The 24,724-nt window shown below is 39.4% G+C and overlaps 1 protein-coding gene across 1 annotated transcript in view; it reads right to left on the bottom strand.

Moving 5' to 3' along the window:
* Window positions 1-24,724, bottom strand: part of LOC139751845 (hemocyte protein-glutamine gamma-glutamyltransferase-like) — a 63,572-nt gene that overhangs the window by 33,470 nt on the left and 5,378 nt on the right. The window contains exons 3-10 of the mRNA XM_071667474.1: window positions 18,771-18,974; window positions 14,069-14,199; window positions 12,394-12,532; window positions 7,820-7,884; window positions 7,278-7,439; window positions 4,928-5,105; window positions 4,180-4,294; window positions 363-517 (exon numbers count right to left, since the gene is read on the bottom strand). Coding sequence (XP_071523575.1) covers window positions 363-517; window positions 4,180-4,294; window positions 4,928-5,105; window positions 7,278-7,439; window positions 7,820-7,884; window positions 12,394-12,532; window positions 14,069-14,199; window positions 18,771-18,974 — 1,149 coding nt within the window. The remainder of the gene's footprint in view (window positions 1-362; window positions 518-4,179; window positions 4,295-4,927; window positions 5,106-7,277; window positions 7,440-7,819; window positions 7,885-12,393; window positions 12,533-14,068; window positions 14,200-18,770; window positions 18,975-24,724) is intronic.

Below are 24,724 nucleotides of genomic sequence, written 5' to 3'. Positions count from 1 at the left end.
CCATAGCATATGTAACCAAAAGAAACACATTTGTAACTGACCAAGATTTTAATGCAAGGTCTCTGCCTTACCTTAGCAATGTGCAAACCACTACACCATGGACCTGGCAAGGTTCTTCCTCACATAACGCAGTCTAATTGTCCCCTATAAGTGTGCTGCCTTACTTCTCACGATACATCCCACCAAAACTCTGCTAATCAGATTATCAGCATGCTTTAATTCACTGATACAAAGATTATATTTGAAAATTGCCAGTAGAGACTTTCTAAAAGAGGGCTGGAAGAACTTTTGGTGAAAACAGTCTATAAAAAGGCACTCAAAAAATTCCCAAGAAGCATTCAAAGAGAAAAAGTCATTCTCACCATCACTCTGTTCTTGAGGAGTGGCATCAATAGCTTGCCAGCCACCATAACCAGGAGGCAGATCTGGTCGAGCCATCCACACATCATTCCATACATGGAAGTTCCAAATTGAGTCTCCTATGCCTCCAGGGGTGTTTCCAGTAAACCTGTATCCACTGGATGGAGAGAACACTTGTTGTGAGTAAAGAACAGTCTTAATATGGAAAAAACTCAAAAGTATAGATATAGATACCCGAGACTGGACTTGGCAATGTATGGAACAATGGAGGCTGAAATGAGCCATGGGGTGGGAGAGGGCAGAGATAAGGTATCCTGGGTGCACTGATAAGTGTATGAAAGAAATCAGTGTCTATAAGGCAAAGATGGACAAATTTGAAAGTATACACGTCCTGATGGTGTTGAATAAATGTGAGGCTAGGGCACTTAATGCATGAGAATGGAAAAAGGTGGAGGTGACAGAATGAACTGTAAAGAGAGCTGGGGTAATCATGTACGGAATTACAAAGAGAACCAAAAGTGTGGTGAAGTGGATCATTCATATGGAAGAAATGAATAACAAGAGTCTGACTAAGAGGATACAAAGGTCATAAAAGGATGAAGCACAGGAGAGGGTTAGACCAAGAGAATGGAAGGATGTAGTGAAAGAGGCCTCGAGCTGCTGGCACCTGAACATTCAAGAAAAGTATGCATAGTGCAGAGCAAAACTGGAGTGATATCGTCCACAGCAGGTGATGTGCTGTCATGTCATTGAATCAGGTCATATGAAGTGGTCATGCGAGACCACAGAATGGCCTGTGAGGCTTAGCTGAGGAAGGGAACTCTGGTTTTGGTGCATTTTTGCATAACAGGTAAAGAAGGCATATGAGCAAGTGAGGTTGTTCTCATGTTCCTGGCATCATCTTGCTAGCTTCAGGTGAGAGAGTATTGTTAAATAGGGGGAACAAGAAAATCTTTTGGACAGAGGTTCATGGTGTGGGGGGAACAAGAGAACAAATGGAAGCAATAGTGAAAGGAGCAGATAAAGAAGTAGTAACAGGGACAGAAGAGGTGAAAAGGGGATGGAATGGGTATTCTGACTGTTGATTGAGTTAGAAGATAGAGTGGCAGATATGGGAAGTATGGGATGTTAAAGTAAGTGAAGCAAAAGAGTCATGGAAAATGGTTTGGTAAAATGAGGAGAGGTGATTATGTTAGAAGATAAGGTAGCAGATATGGGAAGTATGGGATGTTAAAGTAAGTGAAGCAAAAGAGTCATGGAAAATGGTTTGGTAAAAAGAGGAGAGGTGATTGTGTTAGAAGATAAGGTAGCAGATATGGGAAGTATGGGATGTGAAAGTAAGTGAAGCAAGAGAGTCATGGAAAATGGTATGGTAAAATGAGAAGAGGTGGTGACAGCCTTCCATAAGATGAATGTGGCAAAGCTGCTGGAGAGGATGGAATTGCAATTGAATTTTTCAAGAAAGGAGGTGACAGTGCTGTTTAGTCAGTTACGATTTTCACTGTATGGTTCAAGGTGAGGTGCCTGAGGACTGGCAGAATTCCAGTAGAGTGCCACTGCACAAAGGCAAGAACAAAAGCGAATGTCTGAATTACAGATGCATAACTCTGTTGAGTATACTTGGTAAGATGCATGAAAGAGTAGTGATTGAGAGGGTGGTGGCATGGAAAAAGCATCAGATGCAGGAGGAACAATGTATTTTCAGGAGTGGTAGAGCATGTGTTGATAATTTCTTCAGAGACATACTTCTTTAGTGGCTTATCTAGGCTTATCCAAGTTCAAAGTGAGATTTGCTGTTGCTGTAACTACATTCTTTGGTGCTATCTGAACACCAGAAATATATACAATGTTATGGGCTGACTTGCTCTGAGACTGGTATGATAGTTTGAGTTCAGTACTTTCTTTTGTCTTGTTCAGTTTGCTTATGGATGGAGTGATGAGGGAGGTAAATGCCAGAGCCTTGAAGAAAAGGAAGAGTATTCACTATGTAAGAGATGAGAGGGTTTAGGAAGAGAGTTAGTTAGTGTTTGCTGATGTTACAGCACAGGTGGCAGATTAGAGTGTGAAACTGCAGAAGTTGGTGATGATTGAGCTGGGAAGGATGTTAAAGGAGAAAGTTGAGAGTAAATGTGAATGAAAGCAAGGTTGTTAAGTTTAGCAAAGGTTAGGGACAGGTTAGTTGGGGTGTGAATCTGAATGGAGAAAATCTGGATAAAGTGAAGTGTTTTAGATACCTGGGAGCGGACATGGCAGCAAATGGAACCATGGAGGCAGAAGCGAGTCATACAGTGGGTGAGGAGGCTAAGTTTCTGGGAGCACTGAAGGATGTGTGGAGAAACTTATCTGGGAGGGCAAAAATGGGCATGTTTTAAGGTATAACAGTCCCAACATTATCATATGGATGCAAGGCATGGGCTATAGATAAGGCTGTGCAAAGGAGGGTGGGTGTATTGGAAATGAAATGTTTTAGTGCAATAAGGGGTGTGACATGGTTTAAGTTCAATCGTGTAAGTAATAAAGGGTAAGAGAGAAGTGTGGTGATAAAAAGAGTGCAGTTGAGATAGCTGAAGAGAGGGTGCTGAAATGGGGTGGACATACATGGAGAAAGAGGGAGGTAAGGTTGCCAAAGAAGATATACATGTCAGAAGTGAAAGGAATAAGGAGAGCAGGGAAACCAAAATGGAGATAGAAGGATCAAGTGCAGAATTTTTTTTAGCAATTAGGGCGTGAACATACAGGACTGTGAAAGGTGTACACATGATAGAGTGAATTGGAATGATGTGGTATACAGAGGTCGACATGCCATCAATGGATTAAACCAGGGCATGTGAAGCAGCTGGGGTAAACCAGGGAAAGGTCTATGGAGCTGTGGTTTTGGTGCATTATACATGACAGCTAAAAAATCGGTTTGTGGATGCAACCTTTCTTTGTCTGCTCCTAGAGTTCCCTCTGGATATGAGTGGATGTGACCTTTCTTCATCTGTTCCTAAGAGTTACCTCACTAACATGGAAAATGGAGATCAAGTATGAAAAAATAAGAGTTCTGGCCAAGATTGAATACCAGTTCTTCTGTATATAACTTGATGCCCAAGAGATTTAGAATCCCAGTCTTCAAGTCTAGAAGGGTAATTCTGACCCTGTAAATTTTCTAAAATTTTGAACTAGCTCTTGAAGTGATCTTCAAAATTCTTCAAAACGAGTTTCTGACATCTGCAGATCTCAGCATGAAGGTCAATATCATGTACTTCAATGTCAAGTTGGGATTCTAAAATTTGTCTTTTCTTCTTTAACTGAAGATTCAGCTACATGTTTCTTGATCTCATTCACATGTGTGAAAGTAAAGGCTCTAGAGAAAACCTACAAACAAGTACTAAAATTAATCACTTTCTCACTGCTTCACAAAACATGCCTTACAGAAATTTTTTCCTTCATATACAGTCATCTACACAACCATACAGTTCACCAAGAAAACTTTACCATCACTTACAAGAACAAGTTGATTATTACTAACTGGCACAATTTTTCTACATATTCTCTATGTAATTATTGCAAATGATGTAGGTGAATGGAGTTTAGCATAGGACTCTTAATATCATATTTTGAAGAATTCGATGCACAAACCTATAAAACTTGGCATTAATTAACTTAAATTTACCAAAGGCAAAACTTTCAAAAAGGGCTCACAGTCTCTTACAAAGAAAAAGCAGCATGGATACAAAGATTTAAAGAGAATGAGGCAAAAAAGAAATTTTATCTGCTTGTTCTGTGACTTGCAAGTAAAATTTTCTTTGTGGACACACAATGCACTGTGTTACTTACTCAATCTCCTCGCCTTTTTTGTCGAAGTACTCATCAATGGTTAAGGAAAAGTTTGTGTCATGAGCAGAGTTGAAGTTACTCACCACACGTGAGGGTAGACCCAAAGCACGGCACACTGTAAGAACAAATGGACGAATAAAAACCAGTTCTATTTAAACTTCACAGCTAATCATTTTCTCAGTAATACTAAAATAAATAATCAGTCTAATGTAGCTAAGCATAATAAATTCATTTCAACTGGCATGAAAACACCAAGATAATAATTTCTAATGGTCATAAAGATGATCTTACAATGTCCTGCACCCACAGTGGTTATTATGGGATCCTTAGCATTTTCAACAGAACTATATCAGTATCCTCATCTGTACTTACTGCCCTAAAATATTCATCTATTTAAACCATGCCATGATCCCCCCATGGCTGAAACTCAAGAGGTCTTCGACTGTGGTGAGTAACTTATCTTTTCCTTTTTACCTAAGGATCATTTTCTGCATTAAAGACCCCATGATCAATCATTTACAATGACCTCCATGGGATCCTAAGTATTCACTACCCAAAGATTCTCATCTGTGCTGACCATCAAAATATCATTCACCATCCCCATTCCAAGATTCACAGCAGCTGCTATTCTTAGGATCCTCATCAGTGTAGACTATCTACAGGTTTTCATCTATGATGACCATTTCTGGGCCCTTTCAAGATAGCCACACCATGGATTTTCAAACAGTGACAAACCCAAAACCCTCACCTGTATTGACCACACCAGCGAAGACCCAGCACTGACCATAGCGCACAGATTTTTTAGTCATGATGTACTCTTCCATGATACTGATGGAGCCTGTCCATTCACTGGGATTTGTGCCATCATCATATTTACCAGACCAACTGCCTATCAACACCCCATTGTCACGATCATTACTGTTTACCTGAAAATCAGCAAGCAAAATGTCAAATGGTGGGCAAAAGCTTTTGGGATTATTAGAAAATCTGGGTTACCGGAACTCCACAGACAATGAAGACAGTGAAGTATGACTAAGCTGAGCACCACAAACATTCTACAATGACAAAATCGAATATGATCTAAATTTTCAATCAAGCTCTTACTTGTAAGTTTTCCAATATGCTCCCTAATAAGATTAACTTTTGAGATTTTGCTAATTCATGATGGTAAGATTCATTTAATGGGTAAAAACTAAAATCTCCTTTAGCAAAACTGTATTTTCCATACAAAGAATCACTAATGGCCTAATTATGCCAAACATGAAATACACATGAAAGCGTTAAGTCAACTAATGAATCTATAGTGAAATCACTTTGTGCATACTTTTCATAGTGACCTCCACAGGTCATCTTTCTAATTAGTGACAATATTACACCTTTCATTACAAAACTGCCAGCAAGGTACAGATGATATATAGTAATATTTCCTCCAACCTTCTAAGTGAAAAAAATCATACACAGCAACTAATACTAATATAACAAGTGACTATACCAGCTTCAGTGGATTTTAATTGCTCTCAGACATTCTTCTCATCACCCAAACCCTTGATAAGACAAAAATAGGCTTTCAGGTAATATTTAGACTTAAAAAACGTAGAAGAAATGAATAAATTAGTTATTTAATGAGGATTAAAGGGCACAGAAACTGCCTTAGTCACAGACTATGGTATTGGAAGTCAAAGGACTCTGAACTCTTATTGCATGTGAAAAGATGATAATAACACCAAGATGAAATCCTATGCCAATAGTAGTCTGAACATACAGGAGGATGAGAGGCTTGCAAGAAAATAGAGTGAATTGGAACAACGTGGTATACTGGGGTCGAAGTGCTGTCATTGGACTGAACCAGGACATGTGAAGTGTCTGGGGTAAACCGTGGAAAGGTCTGTGGGGCCTGGATGTGGACAGGAAGCTGTGGTTTCAATGCATTACACATGACAGCTAGAGACTGAGAGTGAACGAATGTGGCCTTTTTTGTCTGTTTTCCTGGCGCTTCCTCGCTGAAGCGGGGGTAGCGATGCTGTTTTCCTGTGGGGCAGGGTAGCAACAGGAATGGATGAAGGCAAGCAAGTATGAATATGTACATGTGTATGTATGTATATGGCTGCATATGTGTATGTATATGTATGTATATGTGCATATGTGGGTGTTTATGTTCACATATGTGTATATGAGTGGATGGGCCATTCTTTGTCTGTTCCCTAGCTCTACCTTGCTAATACAGGAAACAGCGATTATGTATAATACAGCTTTCAAGTGTATGCAAAATATTCAAATCCTTCTCAGGTCTGGTCACTGCACCAAAAGAAGCACAAAACACTCAAAGAAAAAGACCAGAGGAGGGCAACAAAGGTACAAGGATTAAAAGAACTAAACTACAAGGAAAAGCTAAAGGTTTTACATTTACCCACCTTAGAAGAAAGAAGAATGAAGACTGACCAGATCACAACATTTAGGTTTTTCAAAGAGATCAGTAAGTGGACAGAGGACAGTTCTTTGAGAAATGAAGGGATAGAGCAATCAAAAGAGATAAGACAAGTAAGAACCATGTAAATAAAGATGTAAAGAAATACTTTTTTAGTATACAAATGGTGGATAAATTGAACAAACAGCCACATCTACCAATCATCATAATCAATACTTTCTCATTTAGCCATCCTCACTTTCCAATCTGCTTATAATCATCGTCAGCAATGCTGCATCTAGTTACCATTACTAACTAAACTGCCTTTTCTACCTACCATCACTCTGTATATTCCTTAATCATTACCATCTTCACTGTATTTTTACTTTATTATCACAACTTGTTATACTATCTAATACCCCCTATACTGCCATACCAAGCCATCGTTACCCTCATCACTTTACATGCTCTCTATACATCAAAACTATCCCATCTACAAACAGGTCGCTACTTACCATCATATCCATTTTGCGACATCTACAACCAACCATTACATTGCATCATTTATCCACCATAACCTTTCAGAGTAAACTATCTACAACTCACTTTATTGATTACCTACACCTCCATCTACCCAGCAGTAACCTTCATTGTTTTATTAACCAACAACTCCATTATCAGCCTCTACACTCACCATTCTAGTGATTGCTCTGGAGACACGGATGGGATCACCCCTTGCCTCTGGTCTCAGTCCTGACCTCTCCAGTAGGAGAATACAGGCTGGCAAAACCACATCATCAAACTGGCCATAGACCCAGGACCTCCCATGGCCACTTGGGTAACTCCCCACCCAGATCTGCATTCAGCCAGAGAGAGATATGAGGGTTTATCATCATCCCTACACTAATGCCATTACAGAAGCTTAAACTGAAAAATACATGTGTATCATTAAATTCAATTATCAATTTTCAGTGAGGCACTAAATGCTAACTCAAAACAGCTAAAGTGATAATCTAAGCATCTGATTATTACAATGGACTAATAAAGGCTGATTCCATCCTTCTATCAAAATGCAAGAAAATTGTAAACAAAGTGAACAGCAAGAATGCAAAAATCTATGACAATCAGAATCTTAAACTCCAGCTTCACTAACATTTTTGCTACTGAATTACTCAAGACAATGGAAGTGTGGGTACCTAATACTATCAACAAATTGAGTCAACACTTCAACAGTACCTTGCCGATATCATTTAAGACATATTCCTGTCGGTAGTCCTCTTCGGACATGTAAGTGTCATCATCTGCATGAGATAACATATCATGAATAATTCTCTAAATAAAAAACATCAGAGGACTAGGAAGAATAGTTCAGAGTAGGTACTATTAATCTGTATATTTTGTACTTCTCATATGAGCAATGGGAATGAAGCATAAAGTATTTTGCTTTTCTGAAAAGCATATCTGCCAGCCTTTATGTTGTAAATAAAGGGAGATTTTGATAAGCAAATCAAAAACAATGACAGCACCAAATATGATAAAAAATGAACCAAAAGTTAATCATGTTCACCTGTGGCTTGTCTACAATGAAAGTGATTTTTAAGGTAATTCATGAAAATTAAAAACTTAGTCAAAACTATGTAACAAAATACTTGGTGGCCATGGACATTCCAGTACTGCCAAGTTTTGAACAGAAAAAAGTGGCAATGGGACAGAATGTTCACCAACATATAAAATACATTAATTGAAGGAAATACCAGAAGTAATTCAGATGAATAAACAACAAAGAAAAAAAATTACTTTTTCCTACCAAAAATCCTGTCTTTATCAAAGTTTGAAGGATGTATATATCCCCGGGGATTGGGGAGGAAGAATACTTGTCAAGTATTCCCTGCGTGTCTGTTCCCTGGCTGTACCTTGTTAATGCAGGAAACAGCAAATATATATAGGGTTGTGCAGAAGAGGGTGGATGTGTTGGAGATGAAATGTTTGAGGACACTATGTGGTGTGAGGTGGTTTGATTGAGTAAGTAATGAAAAGGTATGAGTGATGTGTGGTAATAAAAAGAGTGTGGTTGAGAGAGCAGAAGAGGGTGTATTGAAATGGTTTAGGCACACAGAGAGAATGAGTGAGGAAAGACTGACAAAGAGGATATGTGTGTCAGAGGTGGAGGGAACAAGAAGTGGGAGACCAAATTGGAGGTGGAAGGGTGGAGTGAAAAAGATTTTGAGCGATCAGGGCCTGGTGCAAGGAATACAGTGAGTTGGAACGATGTGGTATACCAGGGTCTATGTGCTGTCAATGGATTGAAGCAGCGCATGTGAAGCGTCTGGGGTAAACCATGTAAAGGTATGTGGGGTCTGGATGTGGAAAGGGAGCTGTGGTGTCAGTGCATTACACAAGACAGAGAGAGACTGAGTGTGAACAAATGTGGCCTTTTTGTCTTTTCCTGGCAGTACCTCGCTGGTGTGTGTGTGTGTGTGTGTGTGTGTGTGTGTGTGTGTGTGTGTGTGTGTGTGTGTGTGTGTGTGTGTGGGGGGGGGGGGGGGAATGCTGTTTCCTGAGTGGCTGGGTGGCAAAAGGAATGGATGAAAGCAGCAACTATGAATATGTACATGTATATCAATTGGGAGGTGAGTTTGAATGGAGAAAAACTGGAGGAAGTGAAGTGTTTTAGATATCTGGGAGTGGATCTGTCAGCGGATGGAACCATGGAAGCGGAAGTGGATCATAGGGTGGGGGAGGGGGCGAAAATTTTGGGAGCCTTGAAAAATGTGTGGAAGTCGAGAACATTATCTCGGAAAGCAAAAATGGGTATGTTTGAAGGAATAGTGGTTCCAACAATGTTGTATGGTTGCGAGGCGTGGGCTATGGATAGAGTTGTGCGCAGGAGGATGGATGTGCTGGAAATGAGATGTTTGAGGACAATGTGTGGTGTGAGGTGGTTTGATCGAGTAAGTAACGTAAGGGTAAGAGAGATGTGTGGAAATAAAAAGAGCGTGGTTGAGAGAGCAGAAGAGGGTGTTTTGAAATGGTTTGGGCACATGGAGAGAATGAGTGAGGAAAGATTGACCAAGAGGATATATGTGTCGGAGGTGGAGGGAACGAGGAGAAGAGGGAGACTATATATATATATATATATATATATATATATATTATCCCTGGGGATAGGGGAGAAAGAATACTTCCCACGTATTCCCTGCGTGTCGTAGAAGGCGACTAAAAGGGGAGGGAGCGGGGGGCTGGAAATCTTCCCCTCTCGTTTTTTTTTTTTTAATTTTCCAAAACAAGGAACAGAGAAGGGGGCCAGGTGAGGATATTCCCTCCAAGGCCCAGTCCTCTGTTCTTAACGCTACCTCGCTAACGCGGGAAATGGCGAATAGTTTGAAAGAAAAAATATATATATATATATATATATATATATATATATATATATATATATATATATATATATATATATATATATATATATATGTCTGTGTATGTATATGTATGTATGCGTTGAAATGTGTATGTATGTATATGTGCGTGTATGGGCATTTATGTATATATGTATATATATATATATATATATATATATATATATATATATATATATATATATATATGGTTTGATCGAGTGAGTAATGTAAGGGGAAGAGAGATGTGTGGAAATAAAAAGAGCGTGGTTGAGAGAGCAGAAGAGGGTGTTTTGAAGTGGTTTGGGCACATGGAGAGAATGAGTGAGGAAAGATTGACCAAGAGGATATATGTGTCGGAGGTGGAGGGAACGAGGAGAAGAGGGAGACCAAATTGGAGGTGGAAAGATGGAGTGAAAAAGATTTTGTGTGATCGGGGCCTGAACATGCAGGAGGGTGAAAGGAGGGCAAGGAATAGAGTGAATTGGAGCGATGTGGTATACCGGGGTTGACGTGCTGTCAGTGGATTGAATCAAGGCATGTGAAGCGTCTGGGGTAAACCATGGAAAGCTGTGTAGGTATGTATATTTGCATGTGTGGACGTATGTATATACATGTGTATGGGGGGGGGGGTTGGGCCATTTCTTTCGTCTGTTTCCTTGCGCTACCTCGCAAACGCGGGAGACAGCGACAAAGTATAATAGAAAAATATATATATATATATATATATATATTTTTTTTTTTTTTTTTTTTTTTTTTTATACTTTGTCGCTGTCTCCCGCGTTTGCGAGGTAGCGCAAGGAAACAGACGAAAGAAATGGCCCAACCCCCCCCCCCCATACACATGTACATACACACGTCCACACACGCAAATATACATACCTACACAGCTTTCCATGGTTTACCCCAGACGCTTCACATGCTTTGCTTCAATCCACTGACAGCACGTCAACCCCTGTATACCACATGACTCCAATTCACTCTATTTCTTGCCCTCCTTTCACCCTCCTGCATGTTCAGGCCCCGATCACACAAAATCTTTTTCACTCCATCTTTCCACCTCCAATTTGGTCTCCCTCTTCTCCTCGTTCCCTCCACCTCCGACACATATATCCTCTTGGTCAATCTCTCCTCACTCATTCTCTCCATGTGCCCAAACCATTTCAAAACACCCTCTTCTGCTCTCTCAACCACGCTCTTTTTATTTCCACACATCTCTCTTACCCTTACGTTACTTACTCGATCAAACCACCTCACACCACACATTGTCCTCAAACATCTCATTTCCAGCACATCCATCCTCCTGCGCACATCTCTATCCATAGCCCACGCCTCGCAACCATACAGCATTGTTGGAACCACTATTCCCTCAAACATACCCATTTTTGCTTTCCGAGATAATGTTCTCGACTTCCACACATTTTTCAAGGCTCCCAAAATTTTCGCCCCCTCCCCCACCCTATGATCCACTTCCGCTTCCATGGTTCCATCCGCTGACAGATCCACTCCCAGATATCTAAAACACTTCACTTCCTCCAGTTTTTCTCCATTCAAACTCACCTCCCAATTGACTTGACCCTCACCCCTACTGTACCTAATAACCTTGCTCTTATTCACATTTACTCTCAACTTTCTTCTTCCACACACTTTACCAAACTCAGTCACCAGCTTCTGCAGTTTCTCACATGAATCAGCCACCAGCGCTGTATCATCAGCGAACAACAATTGACTCACTTCCCAAGCTCTCTCATCCCCAACAGACTTCATACTTGCCCCTCTTTCCAGGACTCTTGCATTTACCTCCTTTACAACCCCATCCATAAACAAATTAAACAACCATGGAGACGTCACACACCCCTGCCGCAAACCTACATTCACTGAGAACCAATCACTTTCCTCTCTTCCTACACGTACACATGCCTTACATCCTCGATAAAAACTTTTCACTGCTTCTAACAACTTGCCTCCCACACCATATATTCTTAATACCTTCCACAGAGCATCTCTATATATATATATATATATATATATATATATATATATATATATATATATATATATATATATATATATATATTTTTTTTTTTTTTTCTAAAAGAAGGAACAGAGGGGGGCCAGATGAGGATATTCCACAAAGGCCCAGTCCTCTGTTCTTAACGCTACCTCGCTAATGCGGGAAATGGCGGATAGTTTAAAAGAAAGAAGAAGAATATATATATATATATATATATATATATATATATATATATATATATATATATATATATATATATATATATGTGTACATGAGTGGTTGGGCCATTCTCTGAAATGGAAACCAATGCACTGCTCAGCATCTACTGGTACATACCATCATCCAAAGTTTTCTTTAAACTGGCAGGTAAAGACACTTAGTCACACAAACTACAAACTCACGCTTATTCCAAGGGTTGAAGAGTATGTAAGTGAGTGTATCAAGGCGAAGGATATTCTTGCTGGAGGTATTGTCGCCATTGGGGGTTACCTCCACTGCAGTCCGCCAAACTCCCACAGGGGCATTAACGGGCACTTGCACCTGTAGGAGATATTACAAAAACTATCAAATCTATAAGATAACTGTAATACTCTCATAGCTGTTGAGACCGCTTGTTAGTTGGGGTCTTCAGATTTTGCCTACATATCAACAAGGATCTTTAAACAAGTGGTCAATTTGGTATGCTTGGTTTTTCCACGTATCATTGTAATTTTCAATGCAAGTCCTGATGCTGTAAATCAAACTACTTTTCCATATGATAACATTGCTTGAGGGATGATGCACACATCATCATGATGCTGAAGGGAGGTCTATAATCACAAACAGCATATCGACAACTACTCCTAGCTGTCATGTGTAATGCACCGAAACCACAGCTCCCTATCCACATCCAGGCCCCACAGTGGCTTCACTGTCCTGGTTCAATCCACTGACAGCAAGTCAACCCTGATGTACCACACTGTTCCAATTCCCTCTATTCCTTACACACCTCTCACCCTCCTGTATGTTCAGGTCCCAATTGCTCGAAATCATTTTCACTTCATCCTTTCATCTCCAATTTGGTCTCCTGCTTCTTGTTCCCTCCACCTCTGACACATATATCCTCTTTGTCAATCTTTCCTCCCTCATTCTCTCCATATGTCCAAACCATTTCAGCACAACCTCTTCTACTCTCTCAACCACACTCTTTTTATTTCCACACATCTCTCTTGCCCTTTCATTACTTACTTGATCAAATCACCTTACACCACATATTGTTCTCAAACATTTCATTTTCAACACATCCACCCTCCTCCATACAACCCCATCTAAAGCCCATGCCTTGCAACCATATAACATTGTTGGAACTACTAGTTCTTCAAACATACCCATTTTTGCTCTCTGACATAATGTTCTCTCCTTACGTACATTCTTCATCGCTCCCAGAACCTTTGCCCCCTCACCCACCCTGTGACTCACTTTTGCTTCCATGGTTCCATCTGCTGCTAAGTCCACTCCCCGATACCTAAAACACTTCACTTCCTCCAATTTTTCTCCATTCAAACTTAAATCCCAATTGGGAATTGGGATTGGGAAATTGGGAACAATAAATAATGTATATAAATACAGAACCGGAAAAAATGATGTATGTGAAAAGGAACAACTTTTTCATGTATAAAATTTCTGTTAGCATCGTTGACATAACAGCATCATCATTAGGTCTTAGATCACACACACCAGATTATTTGTAATAACTGGCAACTTCCAGTTTCAAAATAATTCTAAGTCATCCACCTACTCTAATTTCTAGCTTTCTTCATTCTACCTTAGCCCTTCCATAGAACTTCTGAGGTGATTCTAATTCTTTACACAACTAATATTTCTTAAGAGTCTGCTTATGTACTTGATAAGCAAACTGACTATCAAAAATCTCCCGACAATATTCAAAGTATTATCACTGGGGGATTCATCTTTTGAAAGACTAAAGCCAGACAGCAAACAAATTGCTGAAGATTTGGCATACACCACTTTACAATGAATGTGAGAGGGTATATATTTTGTAAGGAGAGACAAAAAAGAAACTCAAAGAAGTCTTACTTCAAGGGTGATCTTAGTGCCCTCCTGATTTTCAACCCGAACGTCCCACTTCTCATAGCTCTTGTCAAACATCTTCTTTCCTGTCACTAACAGAATGGCCATAGTTCCACTGTGTGCACTGGGGTTTGATCCTGTAAATAAGGACTTCTCAGGAATGGACTTGATTAGAGAATGAATATCAAATAAATGAAAAGTGTGGCAGAGATATAAATTCTGTTGGAAGGAAAATCAAATGAGATTTAGAAGGGTAAGAAGAGAAGATTCTAAGAGGAGACTTAAGAATGATGAAGACTATAATGGTAGTGGCTCTCAGTCAGACAGAAGCAAGAATCATGGAGGATTCAGATGGCATGATAGACTTTCTAAAGAGAGAAATGTTGAAGGCTCTCAGAAGAAATAAATAATGGGAGAACTTACAAAGGAAATAGAGGCATGCAGATGCTCACAGGGAGAAGAAGGAGCATGAAAGACTCCCAGAAATAAAGAAAACTGATGGACTCAGTTGGGGGAAGAGTGCAAAAGGGAACCTGGTGGAGGGTCTCACAGGGATGGGAGGAATGGTGAACATATTTACATATGGAAAGAGCATTCAAAAATCTTAGGAATCAACCTTTCAAACTCTTTTTTTCTCTTATACAATTCTTTTACTTTTTAATGCTCTCTGCATTCATTAAATTTTCAGTTACACTGTTTCACTTTTTCATCACTCCATGATGATACAAATATTTCTTTACATTTTTTTCAGAAATTTTGCTTATCTGGTTTCTTGTCGTGTTCTCTGGCTGAGTGCTCCTACTTATCAAAGAAAATAATACTGCCACTCTAATTTTATATTCAAAGTTGCTCAAAAATTTTTCCCCTGATCTTCTCTTTCAATGCGAGTAAATCATGAATGCAAACCTTTCCTTGCACCTTAGCTCCTCTGCTTCAGGTATGATCTTTGCTGCCTGTCATGAAACCTTCTCTAACAAATCTAAATTATTCCCAGGGTGGTGTGAGCAAATCAAAAGTAAATATTCTAATTTGGATCTACTACACACAAGAAATATACCAAAATATCTCTCAAGTCATGTATTACAAGACAATTTGAATATGACTACATCCTCTTCAAATCACTCCATGTGGTGTTCTGGTAAATGATCGGGAACTATGTCAATTCCTAAGTACCTATCACATGTAGATTCCTGTAATCTGCTCCCTGCAAAGTGGGTGATACAGTAGTCATTACCTTGCCTCATTTCTCTGTGTTCTATTTTCATTATATAATACCTGGTTGACTGAACTTGAGTAGTCATATATACGACAAGGCTTCAGCCTGCCTTGGTCTCTCTGTAAGTTGTATACATCTTGAGTACTCATCTCAAAATTTTAACATGACCTGCACCCTCAATATTAGGATTATAGGTTTCTGTTTTCTTAAAAACTAAAGTATCAGGCTTATCATTGTTGCTGAAATGGAAGCATATATCCCCTCTTCTTCCAAAACTAAGGTATTGGAGTAGTTAATGTTTCTGAAATGGAGGCATATTTCCTCTCTTCCTCTAAAACCATGGTAGGGCTAGTTAATGTTGCTGAAATAAATGCATATTTCCCCTCTTCTTCTAAAACTAAGGAAAGGACTAATTTGCCTTGTTGAAATGGAAGCATATATCCTCTTTCTCTAAATCTAGGGTACTGGGCTACTTAATGTTGCTGAAATGGAGGCATAAGTCCTTTTTTCCTCTAAAACTATCTCTTCCTCAGATCTGCTGTTCAATCATTCCTTCTCTATTCTTCTTCATTTAGCCAAAAGTCAGTTTTCATCTCCACCTGTAATCACTGCAATTATGTTACCTGTAAGCTGAAGTGCTCCTTTATCCAAAGGAAATGAAATAACAAAAACCTTTCTTCTTTTCTCTACCACACACAGGTCTATCTCATATTTGGCCAGAAGTATATCAAACAACTGCTGTTCTACCCGGCCTCCACTTTTCCATTTCAATGGTACTATTCCTTTTACATACCCACTCTTTTTGGTTCTACTTACTCTTCAAAATCCATTTTGGATGATTCTAGGATTCTTCACTCCCTAACACACCTCTTACTAGCTGTGCATTTGTCACTTTAATCTCCTTTTATGTAGTCTAAAAACAGCATTCCTCTTTAAACAAATGCAAAACTTATGAATAACATGTCATCTACTCACGTTTCTGACTGAATGACAATGTTTGGGCCTCCACTTAATCATCTCTTTTGATGCTGTCTGAAAATCATAATCTTGCCTTCTTCTTAAGGACATGCATTGGTACAACCTCTCACAAAGAACTGTGTCTTTTCCAACCCTTCAAACTGTCATCCTAGGTTTTAGCTTCTACTACTTCCAACATCTTTGGATCTCTACCTCCATTCCCTTCAGTATCTTGAAACTCAGTCTTCTCTCTGGTCTTTAGCACTGTTTTCACACTGAGATATCCACTGGTGATATCCATTCTTAAGTAACTAATGCCTGGATATCCTCTTCAAGGAGAGTTGAGGAATTCCATGATACAGCCCTTGCTATCTCAAAACTTTATGACTGGGTCTGACATTTTGGTCTTGTCTCACTGCTCATTCTCTTGACACTCTTATTTCTGCTTCTCATATTCACTTCTTTGTTTAGTGCATGTCTATGTATATTGGCAGATCAACCTGTCCTCCCCTTATTATCAAGTGAATCATCAAGTGATGTCTTTCAAGGTAATGGCATCTCTCCAAGGATCTTCACCCTTTGTAAAAGTTTCCACCATAATAACTTAATCATATACTGAATACTAAATCCCACATTTTTCATTTCTTTTAAATCTATTCTAACTTCTCTTGCTTAATCTATGTCTCATTTTAGCACAATTATCTCAAACAAATTCAGATTTGGACAGGATTTTCCAGGGGGTAAGGTGTAACCTACTTAACTTTAACAACTCTAAAACCTAACTACTTTAATTTTCTCTCCCTAAAGTTCCTCACATATTCCCACCTCCTTTGATGGAGCTACATTTCCTCCAATCAACACAACAAGTGTAACTGGCACCACTGTAACATCTAATCTAACTGGCGAATCCACATTATGCACATAACTAACTCTCCCTAAACTAGGTGTTCTGTTCAGGGTTCAAAGATTTTTCTCTTCTGAACAGTTCCTCTTATAAAACAAAGGATTGACTTACCTTTATACATAGTACAGTTCTTGCATTTAGGTCAATTTTAGGTCAATATACTTACTTAAAAGAGCCAAGTCTAAAGGAAGTGAACTAGCCCACTTCCCCAATCTTATCTCAAAACTTGGCTCACTTTCCATGTCAAACCATCAGCTTTCTGTCCCCTCTTTAATGAATAAGATTTTGGTTTGTGCTCCCAACTGCATGCTTGTGTACTTCCATTATTAGATATATGATGCAATCTTCGAAAGTCATTATGTTACATGATTACTGTGAGGACAAAGGCAACTTAAATTTTGATATCAGTTCTCTCTTCATGCACAGCTAGGATTTAGAACTCTCTACTTATGTTTTTCCTAACTGCCAGAAGATGATCTATATCTCCTTAAAGCCTCTTTTCCATTTTTTTCTTAAGCTTTCTTGCTTCATTTAGGGCCTAGCTGTGATGAGAACTTTAGTCAATGACTGGAACATATGAAAAAGTACGATGCAACTTATCCTGAAAAGTAACTTACAACAGGCCAAGAATAAGGAAGCAATATTCCCAAGACTTATGTCCATTTGAGGTGTCCTCTCTTCAGCTTCGTTTAGGTAAACTAGCAAAATAATCCCCTCTTCACTTGGCTTTTAGCAGTCCAAAACATCTTTCATTCATCTACTTCTTTTACAAGGCCATTTAATTGTATTAGTTCAGAAGAGCTGAATCAAAAACCTTGTACATTTATAAGCTTTGCTTTACACATGATAGTTGTGCCAGTGGAAGTACCACTTCTAATTCTTTTCCCAAGAATGTAAACAAAAAGATGTTCATAAATACAAAAGGTAGAGACACAGGAATGCCATAGTAAATGAGCATAACTGACTTGTTTCAGACAAGAATGAATATGACAAGCACAGGTAGCATCCATGATGTGCAGTCTTGAAGAGGGCTGGAAAGGGGGTCTGTTAGATCATATGCTTAGTAATATGTAAGTTGGCCCTTTACCTTAGAGGTTATGGACTTCAAATTTAAGAGAAGGATATGTAATATAGAAAATGTCAAAAACATGTCTTTTAGGCCATGTAAAACATATGGCAAGTGATCAGTTGGTCAAGAAGATATATAGTAAAACAATCAAAGGTACAATGAGGAAAGGTAGATCATGGAAAGATGCATTGAAAGAACTTATTAATAAAGGCTTGGGACATTTCAGGTGACAATACCTGAGGAATGACTAAGGATAAGGCACAATGAAAACCTTTTATGTACAAAAGTGGTGAAAATGGAGACATTGGTCACACAAAATACTTAGTGTAAGAGTGAAAATGAGGATGTGTAGGAGTGATTTCAGATGATGTATGTACATGAACCATTCACTGAACTGGGAATGCAAGTGATGATAGTGAAAAGATAGGTACATGGAATGATAGATTTGTTTACTTAGTGATAAATCTTTTTCACAGAAACATGAAAATTAATTCTTCAGCTTCACAAAAACTTGGCATTACTAGTATCAATGAATATTGTATTGTAAAGGAAGACAACTTACCAAAGGAGAAGTACAATTTGACTTGATTCTTCTTTAGATCAGCTCCCTTATTGAACTGGACAATGATAGTGAAGCTTCCTCCCCTGCGGATGACGGGTGTGCTTTTTTTCAGATGCACCAACTCAAACTTCTCACAGTGGTGGTTGGCAGCATTAAACTTCACTTTGAAGTCAACCCCAACAGCCTTTAGGGGTGCTGATGCATCTGATGGCATAACAGCAAGGTTTATCAGCACAAAATCTCAAGAACATGTTATGATATTTGGTTCTGTTTGCAAAAATCCAAGTTTGTTTAATGCCTGAGATTTAAAGCACAAGAACAACTTAGTTCTGACATAATAAGGATATGGAAGTTTGTTGATAACAAATTACCTGAAAGAAGAAGGATTCTACTAAAAATTAGACAAACATCTAGCCCATGATCAGACTGTAATTCATATTTCTAGTGACCTCAACTTCCTTTTTTCTGGCAGGTTTTGCAGTTCTCCTTGTTTCCTTCAGTATTCCTAATAGTCTACTCAATCGTGAATGACTGTCATTTTCAATATTTCAAGTTACATAGAAATTTAGGTTTCAGTGGATGAAAAATCCTTTCCTTTACCACAGGCAGAGTTCTATAAGCACCTAAGTCAGGACGTGTTCAATGGGGGTTAAACCAACATTCTATCCTGAACTGCTATGATACATACAAAGGTGGCAAAGATTTGTTCAAGGGAACCAACAACCGTACAGAAACCTGCATATGCCTGTGATGTCACTCTGTACTGTGAGGCAGCACTAATCCCAGCCAATACCATTATTCTCTACTGAAAAATGGTGTACGTAACAAAGGCTAGAGCTTCATCCCAACAGTCCTTTCCTGACACTGAAAATTCGTTCAAGGAGATGGTCAACAACTATTCCTAAGAACCCTCCTAAACAGAGACTTCATAAAGGACAAAACTTCCTTAAGTGTGGAGTAGCTTTCATGTAAAACAATGAAATCAGTCATGAATCTGATGAAATAGCACTCACATCCCCAGTTGCCTTACCATTCTCTTGTCTACTACTTACGTAACCAAGCCAGAAGAAACTTCCTATAATGAAAAAGAAAAGTCTTTTGACCACATATGGACCTATGAAGACATCTCAAACATGCACGTACACTCATTTCTAAAAACCAACCAGGTATACAACTACAAACATCCAACCTACAATTATATCCTTAAAAAGATCTGATGACTCTTAACACATAATGAAGACTAACAAATTTTCAATTCTAGTTAAAAAAAAAATGTTTGGTAGATTAAGGAGAGTATACGTCTATCACAAAATTTTTAAGATTTTCTTAATGTTGTAAGGCCTCTCTCTAAAAAACTGAGACTGCCTAATTCATGTTTTTACCTACTGCATAGAACTGTATTTCTGCTAGTGTTCACTGAAGATGAGAATAGCCCTAAGAAGGGCAAACTGACTCGGGAAAATGTGTCCTAACATTTAATCAAACCATACTGCTTTAGGAAAAATCATCAAACACTCGTAAGAGAGAGTCCTTTCTGTATCCCCACCCAAGGATACTCTTGTGTTGAGTACAGTTACCAGATGCTGTGGTACATCACTCAAGCTATTTATCAAAAGGGTAAAGAGGCAGGAGTGGTCTGTATACTGTTTGCCTGCACCAGAAACAAGACCTTGGCCAATATACTAAAGGTTAACAATGTTACCATCACTCATCGAGTAGTAAATGGATTGAAAGTTGATGTTACCAAATGCTCATCTAGTCACCTCATGAGCTTTATTCAGGAAGCTGTAAAACACTCTTTCCACTACAGCTAAAAAAAAAAATCATTTGGTTTTCACTAAAGAAGGGGTAGGCCAACCTCTTTCATCTGGTCAGCTGAACTGAGGATTCAGTTGTTCATAATGCACAGAAAGGCCTATTAATACTTGGCTAGTTCCATAAATATAGGACCTAGACTCCTTAAACTGCCCATGAAAAGACTCATCTCATCTTCTTCAAGGCAAGTATTGGCACACCTTAAAATATAACCTCCTGTATTCTTCAGAGAGAAAATGTTATAAGAGTTGCTGCTCAAACAACATTCATGCTGGCATAAGGGATGCCCATCACAAGGGCCTCTAAAAAAGGGGGATTTCGTTCAGGGGGTGCATCGTACCTGGGCCCAGGGGACCAAAAGGGGGCCTAAGAATTTCCTGGGATTTCAGAAAATGCAGAAAATCAATAGAGCACTCCATTCCATTCCACCCCTCCCTCATCTTCCTTACCCTTTTTGGCCTTACAGCTCAAGACATAAAACTGAGTGTATAAAAAAAGGATCAACTAATTGGTGTAGGGATGGGGACCCGAAAGAAATGTGTTAACTCCCTCCCCCTCCCCTTATAAATTCCTCTCATGGGCCCTGCCTTATCTTCTGCAAAGTCAGACATTTCTCGTGACGCGGTGCAAAGCAATACACGACCCATGAGAATTACTATTTGTAAAGGGTGGGCTTAAGCTGAAGAACTGAAAATGGGTTCGTCAACTTTGCTCCAGTGACCATAATGTTGTATGCTGCACAGTGCACTTTTCATGGTGCATGGCAAGATGACCATAAAGTTATATGCTAGTACTTTTCATGGTGCATGACAAGGCTAATTCTCAAAGTGTTATTACTGTGTACAGAAAATGAAAATAAGTTTTCCAGCAGATCGCATAAAGATGTGAAAGTCTGGTATGCCAAGTATTTAATTGTTCATGTCCAATATCATGAAACACATATGTCATGATATGGACTATCAATCAGTGCAGCAGATGGGATTAAAAAGAAAAAAAAAAAAAAAATCCTCCCCTCTCTTTTTTTTTTTTTTTTCCAAAGGAAGGAACAGAGAAGGGGGCTGGATGAGGATGTTTCCTCAGAGGCCCAGTCCTCTGTTCTTAACGCTACCTCGCTGACGCGGGAAATGGCGAATAGTATGAAAGAAAGAAAGATATATATATATATATATATATATATATATATATATATATATATATATATATATATATATATATATATATATTCATTTTTTTTCATTCATTTCAAGCTAAAAATTTGTTTTCTAAATTGTTTCTTACATTTTTCATATGTATATATATGTATGTGTGTGTGTGTGTGTGTATGTGCGTATGTGTGTGTATGTGTGTGTGTGTGTATATGTATATATATATGTATATTATCCCTGGGGATAGGGGTGAAAGAATACTTCCCACGTATTCCTCGCGTGTCGTAGAAAGCGACTAGAGGGGACGGGAGCGGGGGGCCGGAAATCCTCCCCTCCTTGTATTAACTTTCTAAAATGGGAAACAGAAGAAGGAGTCACACGGGGAGTGATCATCCTCCTCGAAGGCTCAGAGTGGGGTGCCTAAATGTGTGTGGATGTAACCAAGATGTGAAAAAAGGAGAGATAGGTAGTATGTTTGAGGAAAGGAACCTGGATGTTTTGGCTCTGAGTGAAACGAAGCTCAAGGGTAAAGGGGAAGAGTGGTTTGGAAATGTCTGGGGAGTGAAGTCAGGGGTTAGTGAGAGGACAAGAGCAAGGGAAGGAGTAGCAATACTCCTGAAACAGGAGTTGTGGGAGTATGTGATAGAATGTAAGAAAGTAAATTCTCGATTAATATGGGTAAAATTGAAAGTTGATGGAGAGAGGTGGGTGATTATTGGAGCATATGCACCTGGGCATGAGAAGAAAGATCATGAGAGGCAAGTGTTTTGGGAGCAGCTGAATGAGTGTGTTAGCGATTTTGATGCACGAGACCGGGTTATAGTGATGGGTGATTTGAATGCAAAGGTGAGTAATGTGGCAGTTGAGGGAATAATTGGTATGCATGGGGTGTTCAGTGTTGTAAATGGAAATGGTGAAGAGCTTGTAGATTTATGTGCTGAAAAAGGACTGATGATTGGGAATACCTGGTTTAAAAAGCGAGATATACATAAGTATACTTATGTAAGTAGGAGAGATGGCCAGAGAGCGTTATTGGATTACATGTTAATTGACAGGCGTGCGAAAGAGAGACTTTTGGATGTTAATGTGCTGAGAGGTGCAACTGGAGGGATGTCTGATCATTATCTTGTGGAGGCTAAGGTGAAGATTAGTATGGGTTTTCAGAAAAGAGGAGTGAATGTTGGGGTGAAGAAGGTGGTGAGAGTAAGTGAGCTTGGGAAGGAGACCTGTGTGGGGAAGTACCAGGAGAGACTGTGTACAGAATGGAAAAAGGTGAGAACAATGGAAGTAAGGGGAGTGGGGGAGGAATGGGATGTATTTAGGGAATCAGTGATGGATTGCGCAAAAGATGCTTGTGGCATGAGAAGAGTGGGAGGTGGGCTGTTTAGAAAGGGTAGTGAGTGGTGGGATGAAAAAGTAAGAGTATTAGTGAAAGAGAAGAGATAGGCATTTGGACGATTTTTGCAGGGAAAAAATGAAATTGAGTGGGAGAAGTATAAAAGAAAGAGACAGGAGGTCAAGAGAAAGGTGCAAGAGGTGAAAAAAAGGGCAAATGAGAGTTGGGGTGAGAGACTATCAGTAAATTTTAGGGAGAATAAAAAGATGTTCTGGAAGGAGGTAAATAAAGTGCGTAAGACAAGGGAGCAAATGGGAACTTCAGTGAAGGGCGTAAATGGGGAGGTGATAACAAGTAGTGGTGATGTGAGAAGGAGATGGAATGAGTATTTTGAAGGTTTGTTGAATGTGTCTGATGACAGAGTGGCAGATATAGGGTGTTTTGGTCGAGGTGGTGTGCAAAGTGAGAGGGTTAGGGAAAATGATTTGGTAAACAGAGAAGAGGTAGTAAAAGCTTTGCGGAAGATGAAAGCCGGCAAGGCAGCAGGATTGGATGGTATTGCAGTGGAATTTATTAAAAAAGGGGGTGACTGTATTGTTGATTGGTTGGTAAGGTTATTTAATGTATGTATGACTCATGGTGAGGTGCCTGAGGATTGGCGGAATGCGTGCATAGTGCCATTGTACAAAGGCAAAGGGGATAAGAGTGAGTGCTCAAATTACAGAGGTATAAGTTTGTTGAGTATTCCTGGTAAATTATATGGGAGGGTATTGATTGAGAGGGTGAAGGCATGTACAGAGCATCAGATTGGGGAAGAGCAGTGCGGTTTCAGAAGTGGTAGAGGATGTGTGGATCAGGTGTTTGCTTTGAAGAATGTATGTGAGAAATACTTAGAAAAGCAAATGGATTTGTATGTAGCATTTATGGATCTGGAGAAAGCATATGATAGGGTTGATAGAGATGCTCTGTGGAAGGTATTAAGAATATATGGTGTGGGAGGCAAGTTGTTAGAAGCAGTGAAAAGTTTTTATCGAGGATGTAAGGCATGTGTACATGTAGGAAGAGAGGAAAGTGATTGGTTCTCAGTGAATGTAGGTTTGCGGCAGGGGTGTGTGATGTCTCCATGGTTGTTTAATTTGTTTATGGATGGGGTTGTTAGGGAGGTAAATGCAAGAGTCCTGGAAAGAGGGGCAAGTATGAAGTCTGTTGGGGATGAGAGAGCTTGGGAAGTGAGTCAGTTGTTGTTCGCTGATGATACAGCGCTGGTGGCTGATTCATGTGAGAAACTGCAGAAGCTGGTGACTGAGTTTGGTAAAGTGTGTGGAAGAAGAAAGTTAAGAGTAAATGTGAATAAGAGCAAGGTTATTAGGTACAGTAGGGTTGAGGGTCAAGTCAATTGGGAGGTGAGTTTGAATGGAGAAAAACTGGAGGAAGTGAAGTGTTTTAGATATCTGGGAGTGGATCTGTCAGCGGATGGAACCATGGAAGCGGAAGTGGATCATAGGGTGGGGGAGGGGGCGAAAATTTTGGGAGCCTTGAAAAATGTGTGGAAGTCGAGAACATTATCTCGGAAAGCAAAAATGGGTATGTTTGAAGGAATAGTGGTTCCAACAATGCTGTATGGTTGCGAGGCGTGGGCTATGGATAGAGTTGTGCGC

Source organism: Panulirus ornatus, chromosome 12, assembly GCF_036320965.1.
Source record: "Panulirus ornatus isolate Po-2019 chromosome 12, ASM3632096v1, whole genome shotgun sequence".
Classification (NCBI taxonomy): Eukaryota; Metazoa; Arthropoda; class Malacostraca; order Decapoda; family Palinuridae; genus Panulirus; species Panulirus ornatus.
Note: the sequence above shows the minus strand (reverse complement) of the source record. Positions and strands in the feature narration are given on the sequence as shown.